The sequence below is a fragment of the Nomia melanderi genome, chromosome 9, assembly GCF_051020985.1.
Source record: "Nomia melanderi isolate GNS246 chromosome 9, iyNomMela1, whole genome shotgun sequence".
NCBI classification, from domain to species: domain Eukaryota; kingdom Metazoa; phylum Arthropoda; class Insecta; order Hymenoptera; family Halictidae; genus Nomia; species Nomia melanderi.
The window spans coordinates 5,463,488-5,482,515 of NC_135007.1; the positions used below are offsets into that span (position 1 = coordinate 5,463,488).

The 19,028-nt window shown below is 41.6% G+C and overlaps 2 protein-coding genes and 1 long non-coding RNA gene across 3 annotated transcripts; 2 read left to right on the forward strand and 1 right to left on the reverse strand.

Moving 5' to 3' along the window:
* Positions 1-1,353: 1,353 nt before the first annotated feature.
* LOC143174867 (uncharacterized) lies at positions 1,354-2,943 on the reverse strand. Its single transcript, XR_012999338.1, has 2 exons — positions 2,670-2,943; positions 1,354-2,109 (listed from the first exon to the last, which is right to left on the reverse strand). It is a non-coding gene; the product is annotated as an uncharacterized LOC143174867 (long non-coding RNA).
* A 3,343-nt stretch (positions 2,944-6,286) lies between these two features.
* LOC116431264 (uncharacterized) lies at positions 6,287-7,524 on the forward strand. Its single transcript, XM_031986415.2, has 2 exons — positions 6,287-6,677; positions 7,180-7,524. The coding sequence occupies exons 1-2, from the start codon at positions 6,341-6,343 to the stop codon at positions 7,323-7,325; spliced, it is 483 nt and encodes a 160-aa protein (XP_031842275.1). The 5' UTR covers positions 6,287-6,340; the 3' UTR covers positions 7,326-7,524.
* A 3,979-nt stretch (positions 7,525-11,503) lies between these two features.
* On the forward strand, positions 11,504-12,948 carry Apd-3 (apidermin 3). Its single transcript, XM_031986566.1, has 3 exons — positions 11,504-11,553; positions 12,083-12,344; positions 12,604-12,948. Exons 1-3 carry the CDS (start codon positions 11,542-11,544, stop codon positions 12,831-12,833), a joined length of 504 nt encoding a protein of 167 aa, XP_031842426.1. The 5' UTR covers positions 11,504-11,541; the 3' UTR covers positions 12,834-12,948.
* Positions 12,949-19,028: the final 6,080 nt, after the last annotated feature.

Here is a 19,028-nt window from a genome sequence, read left to right on the forward strand (position 1 = left end):
CCAAGTGAATTTTTGAGCCATCTCGGAATTACCGGGTTTTCAATTATGCAGAATATAAATGCGTTATTTATCGCGATTCGGACAGTCATGGCGCGCACATTTCCGAGACCGTTTAACAATGCTCTCCCGTATAATTGTCGGGAAATAAGGGACGTATTCTATTGTAGGGAACGGATGAGGTAGATTTTCGATGTAAATGGCACAGAAGTTCGTTTCTCTTCAGTTGCTTTGTGTTCCTTGCTTCGCTCAAACGCATCGCGTTAACCGTAACGAGCGGAAGATTCGTTCGGAGTTATTGCAGGTTCCTTAGTAACTTTCTGGGAAACGCTCGGGGATAATTTAAATTCCTGTGGTATGTTAAATCGAATTCGGATTTGCCTTCCGGCCTGACTCTAATTGGGACGATATCAAAGGCGACTTATGTATGTCTTGTTACGGATCTACGTTAATTGGGAGAAAAACGTTAAAAAGAAGTTAACGAATATTTGCAAATATTTCCAAATTGGAAATAGAATTTGGAATTATAATCTCGTTATAAATATCTGATTCCATTGGAAGTGTATAAGTTTATGATTACAATAGAAAATGTAGCAAAAATTTGCACAGGGTAATTGAGATTTGATATGTCACGCACCGAATGCTATTGTATTGTTAATAGTTTGCTAAGATTTATCGTCTCAAATTTGTACTTAAACGACAACTAAAACAAGAAATACATATTGCACTTTTTTATTCATTTATTGAATACTTTTTTATTCTACTGATTTCTTGTTACAACGATTGTATAGGCATATCATAAAAACTAAGCTTAAAACTTAAAATATTTTTGCATTTGAATTGTGCCAATTTTGAAGTTTATTTTGAAATTTCATGCCATGCAATTTAAATTGTGATAATAATGAAAATTAAAGGTGTACAAGTAGGAAAGATACTGGAAACTTTCTCACTCAAGATTTTAAGGAACTATTATTGTTAATACTGCTGCATGAAATCTGGCATTACTGAAAATAGTCATCATTCTTGATTAGGTTTACCATAGATCCCAATTGAAACTTTTATTTTTAACAATATATTCAAGAATATAAACATTAAATAATTTTTCGTAATAATTTATTTGGAAAAGAATGTTGCATATAAAAATTAATTGATTGCATGTGTTAGATTTATCTTTCACTTGGATCTACTTCCATTTCAATAATATCACTCTGTGCAATCAGTACAAGGGTAGAAAATTGTTGATTCGAATTCAAATTCAAACTTTCAAGGACTAACTCATAAAAAAACAGGAAGGATACAAAATCTCACTGCTCTAATGAACGTTTTTACCAGGTAAAGAATAACATAAAATCTCTATTAAACTTTCTTAACATCTTTATTTCACTGAACATTCTGCAGTATCACTTACTACGAATACATAAAAATTCGGTCCAATAATACGTGAATAACAAGCAAATATTGAAATAAATTCAATATAAAATAAAAACCGCATGCACTTAATAGACAATCAAATGAAATTGCTAATATCAAGCTAGTATTGCTCTATCTTTCGCATTCGCTATCCTTCCTTTTATCAAGCAATTTTCCATTTGTTCCAACATTCCGCTGCAAGGACTAAAGAAAACTCGTAAAATGATCTATCGCGGCTTTATCTCCGTTTATATCGGAACGCTTGCCCTTTCCATCTTACGTGTAATTGACGATCGTTCCTACAGCTCTAAATGTCTGCAAGGCTTCTCAAGCCGCATTCCTAGCGCCGAAATAAACCCCGCGTAAGTGGGCTATCGCGATAAATTCTAGCGACAGTCACAGGTTGAACTGTAACCGTGACACGTCGTTGACTACCGGGAACGTACCAACTGGATCAGTCTAGCGGGGCGTAAAGCTAGGAAGGTTAGATTGTTTTCGCGTTCCTGGCGAACCCCTGCGCTACCATTGCCAGCGGGAATGACAGGAGGTGTGGCCGATAACGAGGTAGATACAGTTATGGCTAGGTCGTTAATGCCTCGCAAGTTGCCGGAGATCAAGGAAGATCGATCGGTGGATCCATCGACTCGGTATTGGTCTGTCACCGTCGACGACGCACGCTGACGCTCGGTCCGTGACGTTCGCCTGGGAAATACAAAAATCACAGGAGGAGAGAGAGAACAGAAACAAAGCTGGAATTCGTTAACTTCGACGGCGATACTGACACTATTTTACATTCCATATAGAGGCCGCGTCAGAAAGGGTTACGTATGGATTGAGCGTGGGCAAACGAAAATCTGTCGGAATTTAAACATTGATGGGGAACCTGGAAATTTATTTCCGCCGTGCTTCGTGCCTTTATTTTTTCCTACCCCCGGCGCAAGCTCTCTCCCGTACCCGTTACGCGAGAATAGGAAGGATACTCGCTGTTTGTCCGCCGTTGATATTTGTATTGCGCGCAATGCTGCTGTTGTAAGTCCGGAAAAGTGGCACGAGAAAATAAAGTTTCTGCGTGCATTGCCGGGAAGAGATACACGAGTAATGTCGAATCTAGATCGTTACACGCGATACGTGGTACCGCCGCGAAGCAATTTCGTAGAAATAAAGCGACCACGGGTTTTCACGTCGGAATGGAAACGATCGTTTCCCGATGGTTCCGGCAACTCGAGGGTGAACAAAGGTTACGTGTGATTATCAGAGCTTACCTCGGAGACCGTTAACCATCAGACGTCGGTGGACCTGGGATCGAGATCCGTCGCGGCAATGTTTTCGACAATGATCGCCATCCGGGGGTCGCAATCCATTTCAGGATGACTCCAATTAGATCCAACGCCGGTCCGGGACCAACGGTGTCGTCACGTTTCGAAACGGCTTCCGGTCCCTGGCAGCCCTAACCGATCGGATGGTAATCGCAGAGAGGCCAGTTCGAGCAAACGGAAGCCACCGTGATCCCGAGCAGTGACTTTCCGTCAGCCATTACGGACGAACATTGCCGTTCAAGCTGATGCTAAGTGAGCTTTTATAGTCGAGGCACACGGCGAGGCGCACGTGGGTCGGTGAACTTATCGGGGGTAAGGGCGGGGCTGCCATCGCGGTCACCTGGACCGTGACGGGGTGAAAAAGCTCGATCTTGTCAACGGAAAAAATGCGGACAACGTGTGACGCAATCTCGGGTCAAATTGGAGACGCTGACCACGCCTAGAAAATCTGGCGCCCCGCGCCGCGGAATCCGGTTCTTGCATGCTCGATACGGATGAGACGATGAACAAGTTGGAGACAATAGATATTTTTATTATCTCATCTTTTTTAACTTCTTAGGTTATTTTTTGTTTTAATGTCGTTTGAGCAAGTGTTATTATTTTTTACTCTTCTCAGCTTGATATAATCTTTATTTTATTATTATTGTCTTTAAATTCTTAAAAAAGAGAACTGTAACTTTTTTATTACAACAGAATTTGATTATATATAATTATTGGAATTTATTTAAAGTTAGCCTCGTATACAGGCGAAAGCAATTTTAACGAAAATTTTGGAGATGAATAGAATCTAATAGCTATATGGTCGACTCACTTAATTTAATGTTTCCGTCTCTATCTAAAAATATAATCATTTAAATTACTTTTTACTATTAGCAAATTTTTCCTCCCTCACATTTAATTATTTCCTTCTCCAAAACTATCCCCAGTAGTATACGCGTGGAATCGTTTTGTTCGTTCAATTTTCGAACATAGTGGTACGGTTTTGATTTCCTATAGAAGTTGTAATAACAATTGCCGCAAAGAAAGAATACTATATTCTACCAGTCGTTTAAGCGAAGTCAATCGAATTTTTAGAGGCAGTTTCAGCGCTCGATTAAAAGAGGACAGGATGGAAAACGGTGCGCCATGCTTCAACAAGTGATCAACGAATACGTGGGACTCGTTCCTATAAACGACTTTGATAATCCTTTCCCATCGCGTTTCGGGCTTTGTAATGGTATACCGTTTACAGAACGTCCAGAAACGCGTCACTTCCGTGTCTAAAATGGACACCGGTGTACGAAACCTATTGGGAGACCTGTCACTGTTCCACCTACCCGTATTTTTTCCGCCGTCACCTATCTACAGGTTTCAAAATTGTGTAAAATCCTTGGAAAAATTCTACACCGCCGTAAATCGTAAAACGTCATTCGCTTTTTTCGGCTTTTTATCATGTTGTCACGTCGAAATCTGCATACAAATATTTGATGATGCCCTCGAACAGTTGCCAACATTTCGACTCCCTCGCGCGGATAACCGGAGGATTCAACGCACCTTTAAACCCGTGCGAAACATTCAGACTAAACTGTAGTTAAGAACTTAAAGCAAAAACATTATAATTCGTAGATTGTAAATGATGAAATAACAATAAAATTATAGTAACCAATAATGGTTAATAAATGAACCTAACATAAAACGTCCCACAGGCAAATAATGGCCGCAATGGGGAATCGGTAAAAACTATTTTTAAAGAACGAGGAAGAGAGTAGTGTGGCGAAGGAGATGTATAAAAAAGTCGTTACTATTCCCCACCATCGCCTATGACCTGAAAGTAATTTTCCAGGCGAGCAGGGTCGGGTACCCCGAACGCCTCCGCGGAATAGAAAAAAGGAAAAAGGGGAAACCCGTCGTGCCCTCGTAAACGAGGCGTGGCACTAAGGAGTCGACCCCCTCCGAAGAATTTTACGGAACCGAGGAACAATTATTCGAACAATCGCGTCGCGCCGGTCACCTTTGTCACCTTCGAAAGTGCACGCAACGCCCAACAATGATATTCGAAACGATCCCGCGCGCAGCGCGGCCCGTGATCCATTGCCGGCGAGGCTGGTGCCACCGTAACGCGCACGTACCGGGCTACAATGATACCGTCATTCCAGGCGACAATCGCGGGACGACAACGCGTGGGCAACGCAACCCGCTGCCTCGCCTAAACGGATGAAACAATGCAACGCGCAATAGCTCGACTCTGCCCGACTCACGTGCTCACCTAATTCATCGTGTCTTCACCACGAAAACACGGGCGAGAAAAGGATAGAGATAAGACGAGGCCGGTCTTCTTGACTACGAAGGTCGCGATGACTGGTGCACACGGGGATTGGCCGTGATACTTCTTCGCGATGACGTTTAAGAGCTTCGTGAATGAAACCTGCTACTATCGCGTTGGCGGAAATTTAATACTTCCGATTATAGGTGTTCTTTTCTTTTTGTAAACTTTTTTGGCTGGATTTAGAACCAATTGAGTAGGTGAGGCGTTATAAATGGCGGGAAGTATGGTGATATTGATTGAGTAACTTGCTGGAATGTGAAAATCATTGTTCTGTTTTGAATGAAAGGAATGAGGAACCTTTTACGCTTCAATATGTGCTGGAATTATGCGCAGAATTAGTACGAATTGCAAATTTAGGAGAGAACAAGGAAAAACGTTTGATATAACGTTCCTCCGAACTGTTTCTGAAAGAGACATTTCATTGAAAATTAATGAATTCCCACATTTAAAAGTAGAAAATAAGTGAAGGTAATAAAAAGTTTATAATGTCATTGAATTCGTCAATAACATTCTGTTGAGACAAGTTCAGAAATTTTCCTCTAATATTTTAAAACAATTCGCAACCAACCAGGCGACAAATATAAAAGCCGAAAGCCTCGTAAGCTTAGTTCTAAGCAATCAACAATTTCCCCGATCACAGCGAAGTATTCGCATACAAAATTCCTGTTTCCTCCATTGTTCTCGATCGGCAATATAATTCACCCTGGAATAAATTACAATAAATACGGCGAACAAAGCCTCTTTTTCGAGACGCGGCAGCGCGCAATTCGCTGCAGGCCCAATGAAGAAACGTTACAAACCACCAGGCCTATAGCGACGATTTTTTCCTTGTACATCATTCGCTTGCTCGTGCACGTTACAGGAACACCGTCCCCGTCCGACAGCCAGATACACGTAGGATCGAATTCCCCGCGCTATCGATATATCTTTCTGTCCGACTGAGTGCAATGCGTTCCGCAAGGTTAAATGCAACCGTAAAAACGTCTCGAAACGGATGCAACAGTTGGATATGGGGCACGTGACCCCCGTAGGCTGCGAGGCGTTAAGCGTTGTGTCGCGGGCGCGCGGCGTCGGTCTCGATGCTGATAAGCCGAGAAACAGCCACGCGCCCAGCCCGCAGAGAATGTTTGGCGTGTCCTGTGTGCCCCGCCCTTGGGGTTGGCGGGAGCACCGGCACAGACCCGAGACTGCACAACAATGCCCCTATAAAAGCACCATCGACGCCGACCGATGTCAGCACATCCACTCCAGCTACCAAGGCAATCTATTCCAAGAGCTTCGCAGCCAGCAAAACTCAAACTTCCTCTTCAACATGTGCAATCTGGTAGCGGTCTTCTTCCTCGCAGCCCTGTCCGTCGCATCGGCGGCTCCATCCGCTTTGCTGGCACACGGAGCTGCCCTTGCTGGCCCTCTTATAGGACCTGCTGCCCTCAGCGGACCCATCGCCGGACCTGCAGCCCTTGCTGGACCCGCCGTTGGCCCCGCTCGCATCTCCGGAGCGGTTGATGGCGGCGCCGTAGTAACTGGAGCCGTTGCCGGACCATCCCTAGTCTCCGGTAGCGTCGCTGGAGCTGCTGCTCCATGGGCAGCTGCTGCACCTTGGGCAGCCGCTGCTCCTTGGGGAGCTGCTGCACCCTGGGCTCCATGGGGTAAGTTTTTAATTCTTGTCTTGTTTTTCTTTGACTTCTTTTATTGAGTCTCGGTGATATTTATTAGTCAAGTGGTATTTGCTTCTGGAGCAACGTTGAATGGTTCATTATCGAGGATATTTATTCTGGTCGGGGAATATCAATCTCTAATCTTTGAACGCACCGTTTAGAGCTCGTTCTCGACAATGGTCGATAAATTCAACCACGCATGTTATGCTCTCGTTTCACTTTCGGGCGAATTAGATCGCTAGTGTAACACTGGCTTGGATTTACTAAAATCTTGTATTTTATTAGAACTACTATTTGTGGAGAGTTATTTGTAAATTGTTGGTGTCAATGCATTTACAAATCTGAGCCAATTATAATGTAGTAGAAATCCATGGGTACATGTTCTTTCCAGAAAATTTCCTTTGCATAAAAATGTTCTATTAAATCTTATGTAATTTACCGACTATGCCAAATGCGGTCTTCTTAATGGAACTAATTATGAATTTACTTCTAGGTGCCGTCTTGGCTGGTCCTGCGTCAGCACCAGCGGCCCTTGCTGGTCCCGTTGCCGCGCCAGCCCTTATTGCCGGACCATCTGGTAGCATAGCGGCCGGGCCAGCCGGAGTAGGCGGAATCGTTAGCGGGGCTCATCACTGGTAATCATTCAAGCCGGACTCCCATCCCAACATCTTCGACTGATCTCCCCCGATGCCCACCATTTTGAAACCGACCGCGCCACGATCTCCGTCATATACCGCTAGTACCTCCTATCACTGTATCTCTCATATGTATTCTGTGTACATAACAATACCTCATATATTTTGTTATATGTAATAATAAAAGCATGCAACTTTGGAGAGGAACAAAATAGTTCATTTTTATGTGTTGACTATTCCTTTAATAGTGGCATCTTTAGTCTGAGCAGTCAATCAAAATATTTCTGTAGAATTGTACACTTCCGTAGAAGCGAGTTGAATAAAGGCATATACTCTTCAACACGTCTTAACTCTTAATTCTCGAGTAAATGATTCGAGCTGTTGTTTCCAGCTTTTACAACAAAAATAAATGCACCTCTGTGAAACAAGATTAAAGGAAACGTAGGTTTGTGAGTTCTAAGTGTTCTTTAGATTTTGATTAATAGATTCTCCGAATGCTCTTCAAATTTTGAGATATAGATTCATGAACGATTTATGGGTTCTAGATATTTTTCAGTATTTTGTCTCTAAAATCATCGACATTGTTTTATAGATTCTAAAAATTCTTCAAAACAGATTTTATAGAATCTTCGAGACGCTACTTAGCATTTAATCTGCACATTTAGCACCAGTACTTTTGCTCAATTGTAATTTCAAAGTATATACCGTTCAGAACTCTCTTCAACTTCCGAATGCTCTCCAAAATATACAATTCCTCATTACATCAGTAGGAACTTCCTTCAGAAACAAAGTTAAGACGGCATACAATACGGATGTGAAAGAGGCCAACAATAATTGCTCTCGTGAACCTACGTCGGCACAAAAATCTCGGGTTAAATGTTAAGCACGCCAACCGGTTACAGCGTGAGCCTAGTTTCGACAATTCGAAACGCAATTTGTATACATCAGTGTTGACACGATTTCATATTTGAAGGATCAAAGGCGAAGGAGGTGCATGTCAGCTCAAGTCGACATTAGTTCGCGATTAAAGCCGGACCGATTAGAAGCCATTGTTCTACGAGGCACCGTGTCACCCGCGGACTGTCGACACCGGTGCGCGCGGCCAGCCTCTATTTCGCGGCCCATTGTCCCATCACCAGCGTCGAGTCGCAACCGTGGGACGATACCTGTCCACCTTTGCCGGTAATTGGAGGAAATTGCTTCAACGCCGCTCCAATCAGCCGAGTATTCTCTGTACGAGGGCCGACAGCACCGGATCCTCCTGATATCCGACCGTTTCCCTTCACCGGCTTTGTACGCCGAGCCTCTCTTTCTCTCTCTCTCTCTCTCTCTCTCTCTCTCTCTCTCTTTCTCGAGCCGCATCACTGCTGCGACCCTTTAATCTCCGTTTTCAATCATACTCCGCTGGAAAACGCGCCGTAAAAGACGCGCCGCGAGTCCCGCGGTTTCCGGCGTGCGAAAAGCTCGGAGGAAATTATCAGCGCATCACCATGTCAAAGGAACGGACGCTCCGGCCGGGAGCAACAAGTCCAGCCGGCTCGTCAAATTGGACAGTTTGTGCACGAAGTGGCTGGAATCGTCTTTATTAAGGAAGAAGCCGAGATCTCCGTTCCCGCGGCGCGCAATGAAATATGAAATTCCGGTTCTCGGCGGAGCTTCGACAGGCTTAACCATCGGCCGCGTTCTACAAATATTTGAATGTTTGCCGCTGCACTCGGTATTTACTTGTGATATTGCGTGAAATTGGAATTGCTGAATATGGACTTCCGACGTTAGCCGTGAAGGAGGAAGCGCAGGGGAAGAATTCCTCTGAAATTGAAGCGGGCATTAATGTGCTGCTGAACGATGTTTGAGTGGTTTAAGTATTCGTTTTTCGAGGTACTAGATCTCTTTTGACGCAGTAATCGTTGCATGTTGGTAAATAGGACATTTAATAACTTAATGGAGGTTGTTTCAGATGATTCTGTAGGAATTGCTTGTTTACTTGGTGTTTGAAGAGAGGTTGCTTAATTTCTTTGATTGTTGAGAGATTTTTGTTATCGCTGCGTGTATCGCCCTGAAATTTAGAGTAACTTTAATGAGCCATTCTGTGCGTAGTAAAGAATTCTAAAAATGTTTCTTGAAATGCTAATGTAATATCTGAGAGGTGGTTACTGAGCCTCTACTTGAAGTACAATTATGCAAGAGGCTCTTAACGTGCTGTAAGCACCTTTATAGCGCAATCAACTGATTATTTTCATAATTTTTTTTTCGTTAGGAAAGATAATTTCCGTCGCAGAAATAAATTCTAGCGTGTTGCAATGCGGATTATAGACATGTAATATAAATTGCGTCATGTTTTGAATGTATAATTCTGCATTGAAGCTAAGTAATTTCGATGATGGAAGGATGATTCTTGTTCCGACACGGTTTATTTGGGTGTGACACAGCCGTCGGTGCGAGTATATTTATAGTATGAACAATTGTGCTTGCTCATGTCTAACATAATATAAGTAAATTTTGGAATCGTTTTATCGATAACTGCACTTTACAATCGGGTGTCATAACTGACCAGCAGTTGACATATTAAAAAACGGCAGCTCAACCACTTGAACCCCGAGCGCGCAGCCACCGGTACCCTTGCAGGTCAGGAGGGACGACGTGCCCCCACCACAAGTAATGTGGGTGTAGGTTAAAAAACTGTCATCGACAACACCCCGATCGTTCGGTTTTCCGATTTGACACTAAGGACACCGCCCTACACCACTACTTTTATATATAGAGAGTTAGACTCACGATAAGGCAGACATGTAGACAACACAAATTAATTACAAATCACCCTGGACTCACTGGACAACACACACGCACTTCAACTTTGTACACACATATACACACTCCTTTCACTCATTATCTCGGGACTCGGGAAATAGATTCCGAATTAGAAATTCACAATTCTTCCCCTGCCAAAAAATCGAGGCGACGTTGGAGTCGGGAATTAGCTCCACCCTCGAAGTTTCCAAGGGGTAACGTCTTTCTGAAGACGAAGATAAATAAAGCGGAAAGGCGCGAGGAAGCAGATTACCCGTTCTGCCTCCGAACACTCGTCTACATAAATAAATAACTTGCAAACATATTTGTCACGAGTATTCAATAACACCTTACATCGCGACAGAAAATAATAAATCTTCATTAAAATGTTGCCATCTATTATAACACATATCATAATTGATATCGGACTTATAAATTCGACTTATAAATTCGAATTCAAATAATTATGCTTCCTTAAACGATCAACTAAATTACGTAAGAATTTCTCACGCTTGCAAAACAACGACTAACAATAAATAAAAAATATCAATCTAATGACTGACTTGCTGCTTTAGATGATCGTCATTTCAGAAACCAACAGTAACAAAATAAGCTCACATAAATAATCCACTCCCAATGACGCAACATTACTTCGAATATCCTCATTCAACATCAAACCCAGTTACATCAACAATAAACAAAGATACTGCAAGTTAGTCGGCAACAGAAAACTCACCCATCTCCTCCATCTATTTTGAAGACGATCCCCCGTCATCCGTCAGACGTCTCCATCAACGATCACGCTCGTCGCTTGACGTTGCCCATAAGGCGGGCGGGTTTCGCGGCGAGTGGCGGCGCGTTATGAATCTGTGGAAACGAGGGGCGCATCCGGGATGCAAATTACCTTTCCGAAACGGAGAGTTCCCGTCTGCGAAATCAAGCTGGGGTGCAACAAGTACGCGCGGTCCTTAAATCAAATAGTCGTGCGCCCTGCGAGACAAGGTAAATTCAATCAGCCGGGGGCGGCGGGATGATAACAGTTAATGTCGGTTCACGTAAACGGACGAAATTTATAGTGCGACGGTTAATCGAATTTGCGGGATCGAGCCGAGTGCCGCGCGAGATACCCGCGCTCAGCACTGGGTGTAATTAATCCGCGACGCGACTCCGCGAGGGGACTACGCGACGTCTTTCCGCCCCGGCCGTTTAACAGCATACGCACACACGTGTGCTGCAGGAATTCTTCCGTATGGAAATAGGTCGTGCCCAGTGGTTAACGGCACGGCGTGACATTTTCCCGCGGAAAAATCGAAGCAAAGCGGGAGACGCAATTCAGGGTCGACTAAGGGTATAAAAGCTGATATCGTGGGGTTAATTGGCAGTACAACAATTAGCCTTACAGCTACCGCAGTGGAAAAACCGCAGCAGCAATCATGAAATTCTTGGTAAGACTTCTTTGTCGTTTGATACTCGCTCTTTTGTTCGGGATCCTGTTAATTGGCTAGGGTATCGAGTGTACTTGTAATAAACGTTTACGTGGCTGACGTGTCTCTTTGTACTTGCATGTTTAAAACTGTTAGTAAAGTGCTGATTGATCGAATTGATTATATAAAATCTGTTACATGTATTTATGAAAGATATATGGAAGTTTGGTAATACGTTTAATAAAGATTTATACAAATTTTATGAAACCTTCTAGGTGTACATGAATATAACGTTCACGCCATTTTCAACATATCAATAAGTTTGGATGAATTTTCATATGAATAGTAACCATCTGTGTTATTAAAATTTTTAAAATGAAATTTATTATAAATAGTCATCAAATGATTCAAAATATATCTACCTTTAATAAATTTCTAAATGTAATCCAATAATGAACACATTCAATAAATCTAAGTTGCCTAAACATACTGCTGTCCAATTGTATAAATAAAGGTATTATTAATGAAAATTTAATGTTATTTCCACTAGGCCATTTTCGCAGCGATCGTTTCGGTCTGCGCCGCAGCCCCTAGCGCAGTTTGGGCTCCAGCCCTAGCAGCCCCATCTGTAGCTGTTGCTGGTCCAGTTGTCGGCCCAGCAGTCGTTGCTGGTCCGGCAGCAGGAGCCGTGAAAGTAGCTGGACCCGTAGCTGGGCCAGCCGTTGTCACTGGTCCTGTAGCTGGACCATCTGTTGTCACAGGTGCCGTCGCTGGACCTACTCTCGTTTCTCAACCCGGTGCTGTTGTCGTTGGTGAGTGACTTATTTTTTGTCATACTTTTTACCAACATTATGTATTTATTCACCAGTTCACATTGCTTGTGCAAAGAACGAAATTAATTTGGATACATACATTACAACATAAAGTAACATTCGGTATATTAATTAGAGTTCTTTGCTGCATTTTTTATATAATCTTTTGAAACAAACGATGATAGAGAACCTTCTAACTTTTGTTCAATATTGTTCAAGCCTTTGATTCTAGTTGGCAATGAATGATTCATTTTTTTAGGAGGCGGACTTGTTACCCCTGCAGTTGTAGCTGCTGCTCCTGCGGTCGTCGCTGCTCCTGCTGCCACGGTCGTCGCTGGCCCAGTAACGTCCGCGGTCGTCGCGGGTCCAGCAACATCTGCGGTCGTCGCGGGCCCAGCAACATCTGCGGTCGTCGCAGGCCCAGTTGCTAAAGCTGCAGTGATTGGTGCCTCTTCCTCGGCTGTAGTTACTGGAGTTCACGGCTGGTAATGAACTAGGAGGAAAACAAAGTCACACCATATACCTCGTACATGACTCAGATCTACATTTACGGTTTTATACCCTCTTTCCTATTGATTTGGCACTGCCAATGTATACGGAACATATACGCTTCTATATCTATTTAAATATGTAATTATATAAATAAATAATATTGTACATTTATCTCTGTCAACATTAATCGGTTATTTCCAATGATGTTCACTCACCTGGAGTTCCTTGAGGAATATGAACTGGTAGGTTCAAGAGCGTTGATTTTGAATCGATGTAATATGGATCATCTAAAATTCCTGACACAATTTGGAATAACGTTTTCCTAGTTTTTCTTAGTAGAGTCTTCCTTCATTGCCACAACCGTAGACGAAAACCTATTTAAACATTCATCGTCACCGTAAACATACGAAAATTTTGTTTTATAAACACTGTTACCTAAAAACATAGAAAATCAACGATTCTCTTACGTGAAATATCTCCAGTATACCATAAAACACTTGCATTATATCGAACAAACTATTCCGTCAATAGAAACAATTAGCAAAGCAAAGAATGCTAACAAACGCGTTAAAATAGAGATGTTCGCGAATCCATTTCCGCCACGCTAACGAACGAAAGGGCAGATTTCGGCGTTCCTGTAGCGGCGCTGAAGTCGCTAATTGCTTTAACCGTTTCCGAAGCCTTGACGATTCACCGTTCCGGAATTCGAAGTGCAACGCCCGTCCGGGGCGTACGCTCAATACATTACGAATCAGCATCCAGCCAATCGTGGGTTAACTGCGCCCTCGCACAAAAAGGCACGTACGAATAATTTTGCAACTGCACACGATTTGCAGCGGAACGCGCTTAGACAACTCCCGTTACGATCCCTCTGGCATCCCCCTCATGAATATTTCAGCGCGCACCTCTGCCGTGGAACAAGTGGGAACGCTGGAAACTGGGGAAAGAAGACGGGTTTTGCACCTGTGTGCGCGCTGTTCCGTTTCTGCCGTTGCCCACGCGAAAAATAACGAAACCGGGCGGCCAGGCAACAATGCCCAGCCGAGCGGCGACGCAATTATGCAGTCATAATCGGTTCACTGTCAAGTACGGCGTTCGACAAGTCGACCGACCGGATAACCGATTGTCTGTCTCCACTATCCCGTCCCCGGTGATACCAATGCGCCGCCCGGTAGCCGCGATCATGAGAGTGGAACGGATTTTCTCCTCAAGGATACGTAACGGTCCTCCGCCTCGCAACGGAATCCCGCACAGACTGATGTCGGATATGATAATCGGTGGCGCAATACATGTGCGACATTATCGATGATGAAACGCGAAGGAAGTATATCAGCTTGACAGCTTTGTTTAGCGTACCCCGTTGGAATGCACCGGATTCAGTAGAAAGTCCCCACTGATCTTTCTACGAAGGGTAACTAGTATACTGCGGATATTTCTTGCGGATTTTTGAGAGTCAAATGCTGACTCTGCAGTTAGTGCTGATATAATATGTAGGATTATTTGGAATTAAATATGTTAATTTTGTAATTCGTTTTAGTGATCATTTCTTTTCCTTTCATTCTGGATCAATGATCACCAGTGATTTTAATTGATCAGGAGAGCAATTAGAAAAGCATTTATAGTGTCTGAGAACTACCTAATGGATTGTCATGGATATCTCAAATCTTAGATCTCTTGAAAACATTCATTAACACTAACACTGATAAAATATAAATACAAGAAAAATATATAGAAAGAAGAAGAAACCGACTGTAACTTCTAATCATCGATTTGAAATCATTTGGAACAATTCGAAACGATTGAATTAGTTGCATTGCAATTGAACGTATCTAGAGTATCCTGCTCTAGTTAACTGCTGCGCTAGTTAACTAGCCAACCAACTGTCGATTAATTAAGCGTAATTTTGTCCTTCAAATACGTCGAATAATAGCATGCCCCGGGAAACTGGCATAACAGTGCAGAATCAAATGTTTGAGTCTATATCGTGCGTGTGCGCAATGTCGCCTATACACTGTACACCCACAGCGGGTGAATACTCTGAGTTCAACGTGAACCATCCTATACGCGTTTACTTCTCTATTCACGTGTCCACACTGTCGACATAATACATGCCAGGATTTCATCGAGCGAATCGTTTACCAAGATCCGTTTGCGGTCAGTGTTAACGAGCTAATCGTTACACTCACCTAATTATAGTCACCGCTGCCATCTGATGGATTCGTGCCCACTGGCAGAACCTCTCTTCATTCATAAACTGGCATATTAATGCCAGATTTTTACAGTGATTACTGTTATAGATGAACAGTTCCGAAATGTGTGATAGAATAGATACATAGGTATGTGATTAAATTAGAATTCAGATGACGATCTTTCAAAATGAATGCAATGGGTATGCAAAGGTAACTATTGTTAGACGTATCTTTAAATATGATTAAAATTCTGTTATACACAAAATGTTTCTATAAAGATGTTTTATATGAAATTTAAATGGTTTCAAGAAGAAAATAAATTATCAGATAATCTCTTCTGAAATATTTTGTTTAATTCCCTGAAGATAATTTACATTCCATTAAATTTGAACATTCTTTTGTTATGAAGTATAATTGGCTTTTAAAAAAATTGTTTGATAAATCAAAATAATGACATTTGTAAATTCCTACTGCAACCTGTTTTACATCATATGTATTGTATTTTTTCGTATGTGTGTTTACATGTATTTTATAGCATATAATTTTCATATCATATGTAATATTATAGATGGCAGCGCTAATTGTGGCCAAAAATTAGAGAATAGTGTGATAGATTATTTTTTTTAATGCACTCATCCCTGGCACTCATCTTCCATTCGATGGTTCAACTGATGCAAAGTATTCTGTATCACGGCCATTAATCCAACCTCAGCAATAATTTAATGCAGCAGTGGAATACCTATACCAGCGTAAAGATGAAAACGTATTTTCAGCAATTTGCCAACTCCAGTGATCGTGAAATGTAATTTTAAAGATGGACGGCTCCGATTCGATTCGATCTGATTTGATTTCATAAACGAGAAACATATTCCACGCGCATGTATCTATTCACATACCGGTGGGAGCGAAAAAAAATTGGTTCAAGCCAATTGGATCCCTCCAACCGGCAGATATATATTGCGTTCTAACCTTCTATCCATCACCAATTTTCGATCGACCTGTTTTCCTTCCCCAGCCAAATATTAATCAAACTCGTACGACTTGTTACCTTTTTTAACTTTAAAACTAACACGATGCCGTCAATTGTTTAATTCGAACTTATATACATAACGAACTATGGAAAAGGTTATGATTATGATTCATATCTTATATATAAAAGTTATGATTTATATCTTTTTTTAATGATTCAGTTGACATACAATAATATGTAACTATTATAATGAATAAATACATTTTTACTTAAATCGACTGAATAATTGATAAATGTCTTATACGACACTTTATTACTATTCCTACGTGAAAAAATCAAGTTATTGTTCCATAGTTAACCCTTAACTGCTATAGACATTCAAACTGACAGAACTACTATAAAAACAATTATAAACAAATAAAACCACAATGTGCCTCTTAGTTGTTTCTAATTTCATTAACCCACTCAAACTTGATTTTTATAGAGTATTATTTTCACTTATCTAACAACAATGGACCGTCATTAAATACACCACCAGTAGCAATATTATTTCATATAAAATAATGGTAGTACATTACTTTTCTAATAGAAATAGGCTTAAACGAATGATATATACATGGTTCCCCGTCATAGTTTTAATATTCTGTCAGATATTGTAGTAACAAAACAGTGCTCATTACAATGTGTGCCGGGTCTGAAGGGATTAAGAAAAAAATCAGACGAACGCAAAATTTTCGTAGAATTACCGAGATAGTAAAAAGTGGGACAACGCAATGTCACGCGGAAATAAGGCCAGAAAGTTCACGATAATCGATGTCCTTTGCTACACAGAGTAGACGAACCGTCGAAAGCGCCGGGCAAATATTCTTCAAACGGCACCACTTCCAACAAACTCGTCACAAAGGGCGGAACTTTTCAATATCTCTACTTCGTCGTGGCCTGTGAAGCCATTTCCGGCAGACTCCCGGAATCTCTGATCGTTTTGTGACCCGAGGCTGATGCGGATCCATAAGAGGGCGCGAATTTGAACGGATATGGAGGAAAGTCCCGTTGACAGAGGTAATTTCGAATGGGGCCAAATGCGACCTACGCTGGTCCAATTTTACTTCCGTTTCGACTGCTTTGCGATGGTAACTCGAGTTACTCGACGAAGCAATGAAAAAGTCTCTCGAACGGGGAACGACGGTACAATGGATGAAATCCGCGAATATTAAGTTACGAAAACGATTCATCCGACCGAATGACTTTATAACGCACTTCTTGGTACTTGACCTGGGAAGACGAGTTAACTTTTCGTTTGTATTTTTCGGTATCTTTCAATTCTCCCTCGTTTATTTGATAAAAAATTATACATTCTTGTAACATCAAGTAATAATACAATTTTACTTATATTTATACTCATTTGTGCTTACATAGGTTTTAATGATCGAAAATCACCTGGTTAGATGTATACTAGGTCTGTATAAAATTTTATACAAATAATTAATCAAATGACACTTTTATTTCAGTTTTTATTTACTGTATTACATTGCCTTAGTAAGTGTCAATTTAATATTTAATAGTTAGCAGTTTTTTAGGAAGAATCTCACTTTTATAATTATTTATATATAGAGTCTTACTATATAGTACTGAATTCGTCTCGGATTAGAAGTTCTCATGGGAAGATCGAGTGGAAGTTTTCGCAAAATCGCGAATGGCTCAAGTGTAGTGCACAAATTCGAGTCTAGAAACGGCATAGCTTCAAACGGATCGCAATTCGCTGGCTGGTAAATCCGGCGCATGCAATTACATCAGTGCAGATTGTCGGCGTCAGATTCAAAGGAATGGATTATCGTATCCATCGTGGAAAAATCAGTGGAACGTCGCTTGGCGGAAAATGCTCGGCTAGTCGCATTCGAAATAAAAGAACGATCAGGATTGTCCTATGCACCATTTTGTTTGTTTTTTTGTCACGATGCGCTTGCTGTTCAATGTCCGTTTGTATGTATGCGACTTGAATGTTTTGTGATCCATTGTGCCATTCTGTGCGCATTTCACAACGAAGAAGTTTTCCGTTTCTTTTTTGTTTTTAATTACATGACAACGTAAAGACACTTTTGCCCGATTTTAATTTAGAGGCTTTCGTTAAAGTAGATAAAACAAACTTTGCTTATTTTAGTAGAAGGCTCAATGTCATGTAGACTGCCACGAGAAAGTTTTGATAATAATAGTTATTACATTTTTTTGTTTCCAATGCGACAAATAATCAGTATAAATTATTTTATTTTCCTTCACGAAAACAATGTACACTTATTTCTTAATGACAAATTGTTTCAAATAAAGTGTTGTTAAATAAAATAGATTGGCAATAGATTGTGGCCAAACAACATGGTCACTCCAACGATGAATATAACCATTAAGCTGAAATATTCCAATTATGGAAATATGTCACGCAACATTTCCTTGTTTCAAAATCGATCGTAAATGTGCGTGCATATTAAAATTTGCATCGACATGGGAAATTGATTGTTCCCTACAATTGTACGAAACTGTTTCATAGAAAAACATGTTATGATGCCGTTCGTCGAGTGGAAATTGCAAATAGCCGGGACCACGGGAATTTCGTGATTTAGTCCGTAATTACAACAGCGAACCACAGTTATTAGTGTTTATCGAAAGGGTATGCTCGAGAGTTCCGTTGCGGAGAATGAGCTGCGAACGAGATCATCAGCAAATTCAGAGCAGCGGGCATTGCTGACCACCGGGAAAATTCTGTTCACTCGCAACAACCGTTGTAACAACCGTTATTGCGGTAACAGGCGGCTGTCTATTCGAGGCCGAATCGCGTCCCCGAGTGATAACAGCTCCTGGCCGTGACGTTGGATCCGGAACTGGCGTCGCCTACTGCAATCCTGTCCATCAGTGACCGCACCCTGGAACGCTTAATATTTCTACTTTCATGCGGGGTTGAAGGTTGCCCCGCCACCTTTTTCATTGTCACCAGTTGAGTATATAAGGCATCGTTTCTGAGGGGTTAAGCATCAGTCACAGCCC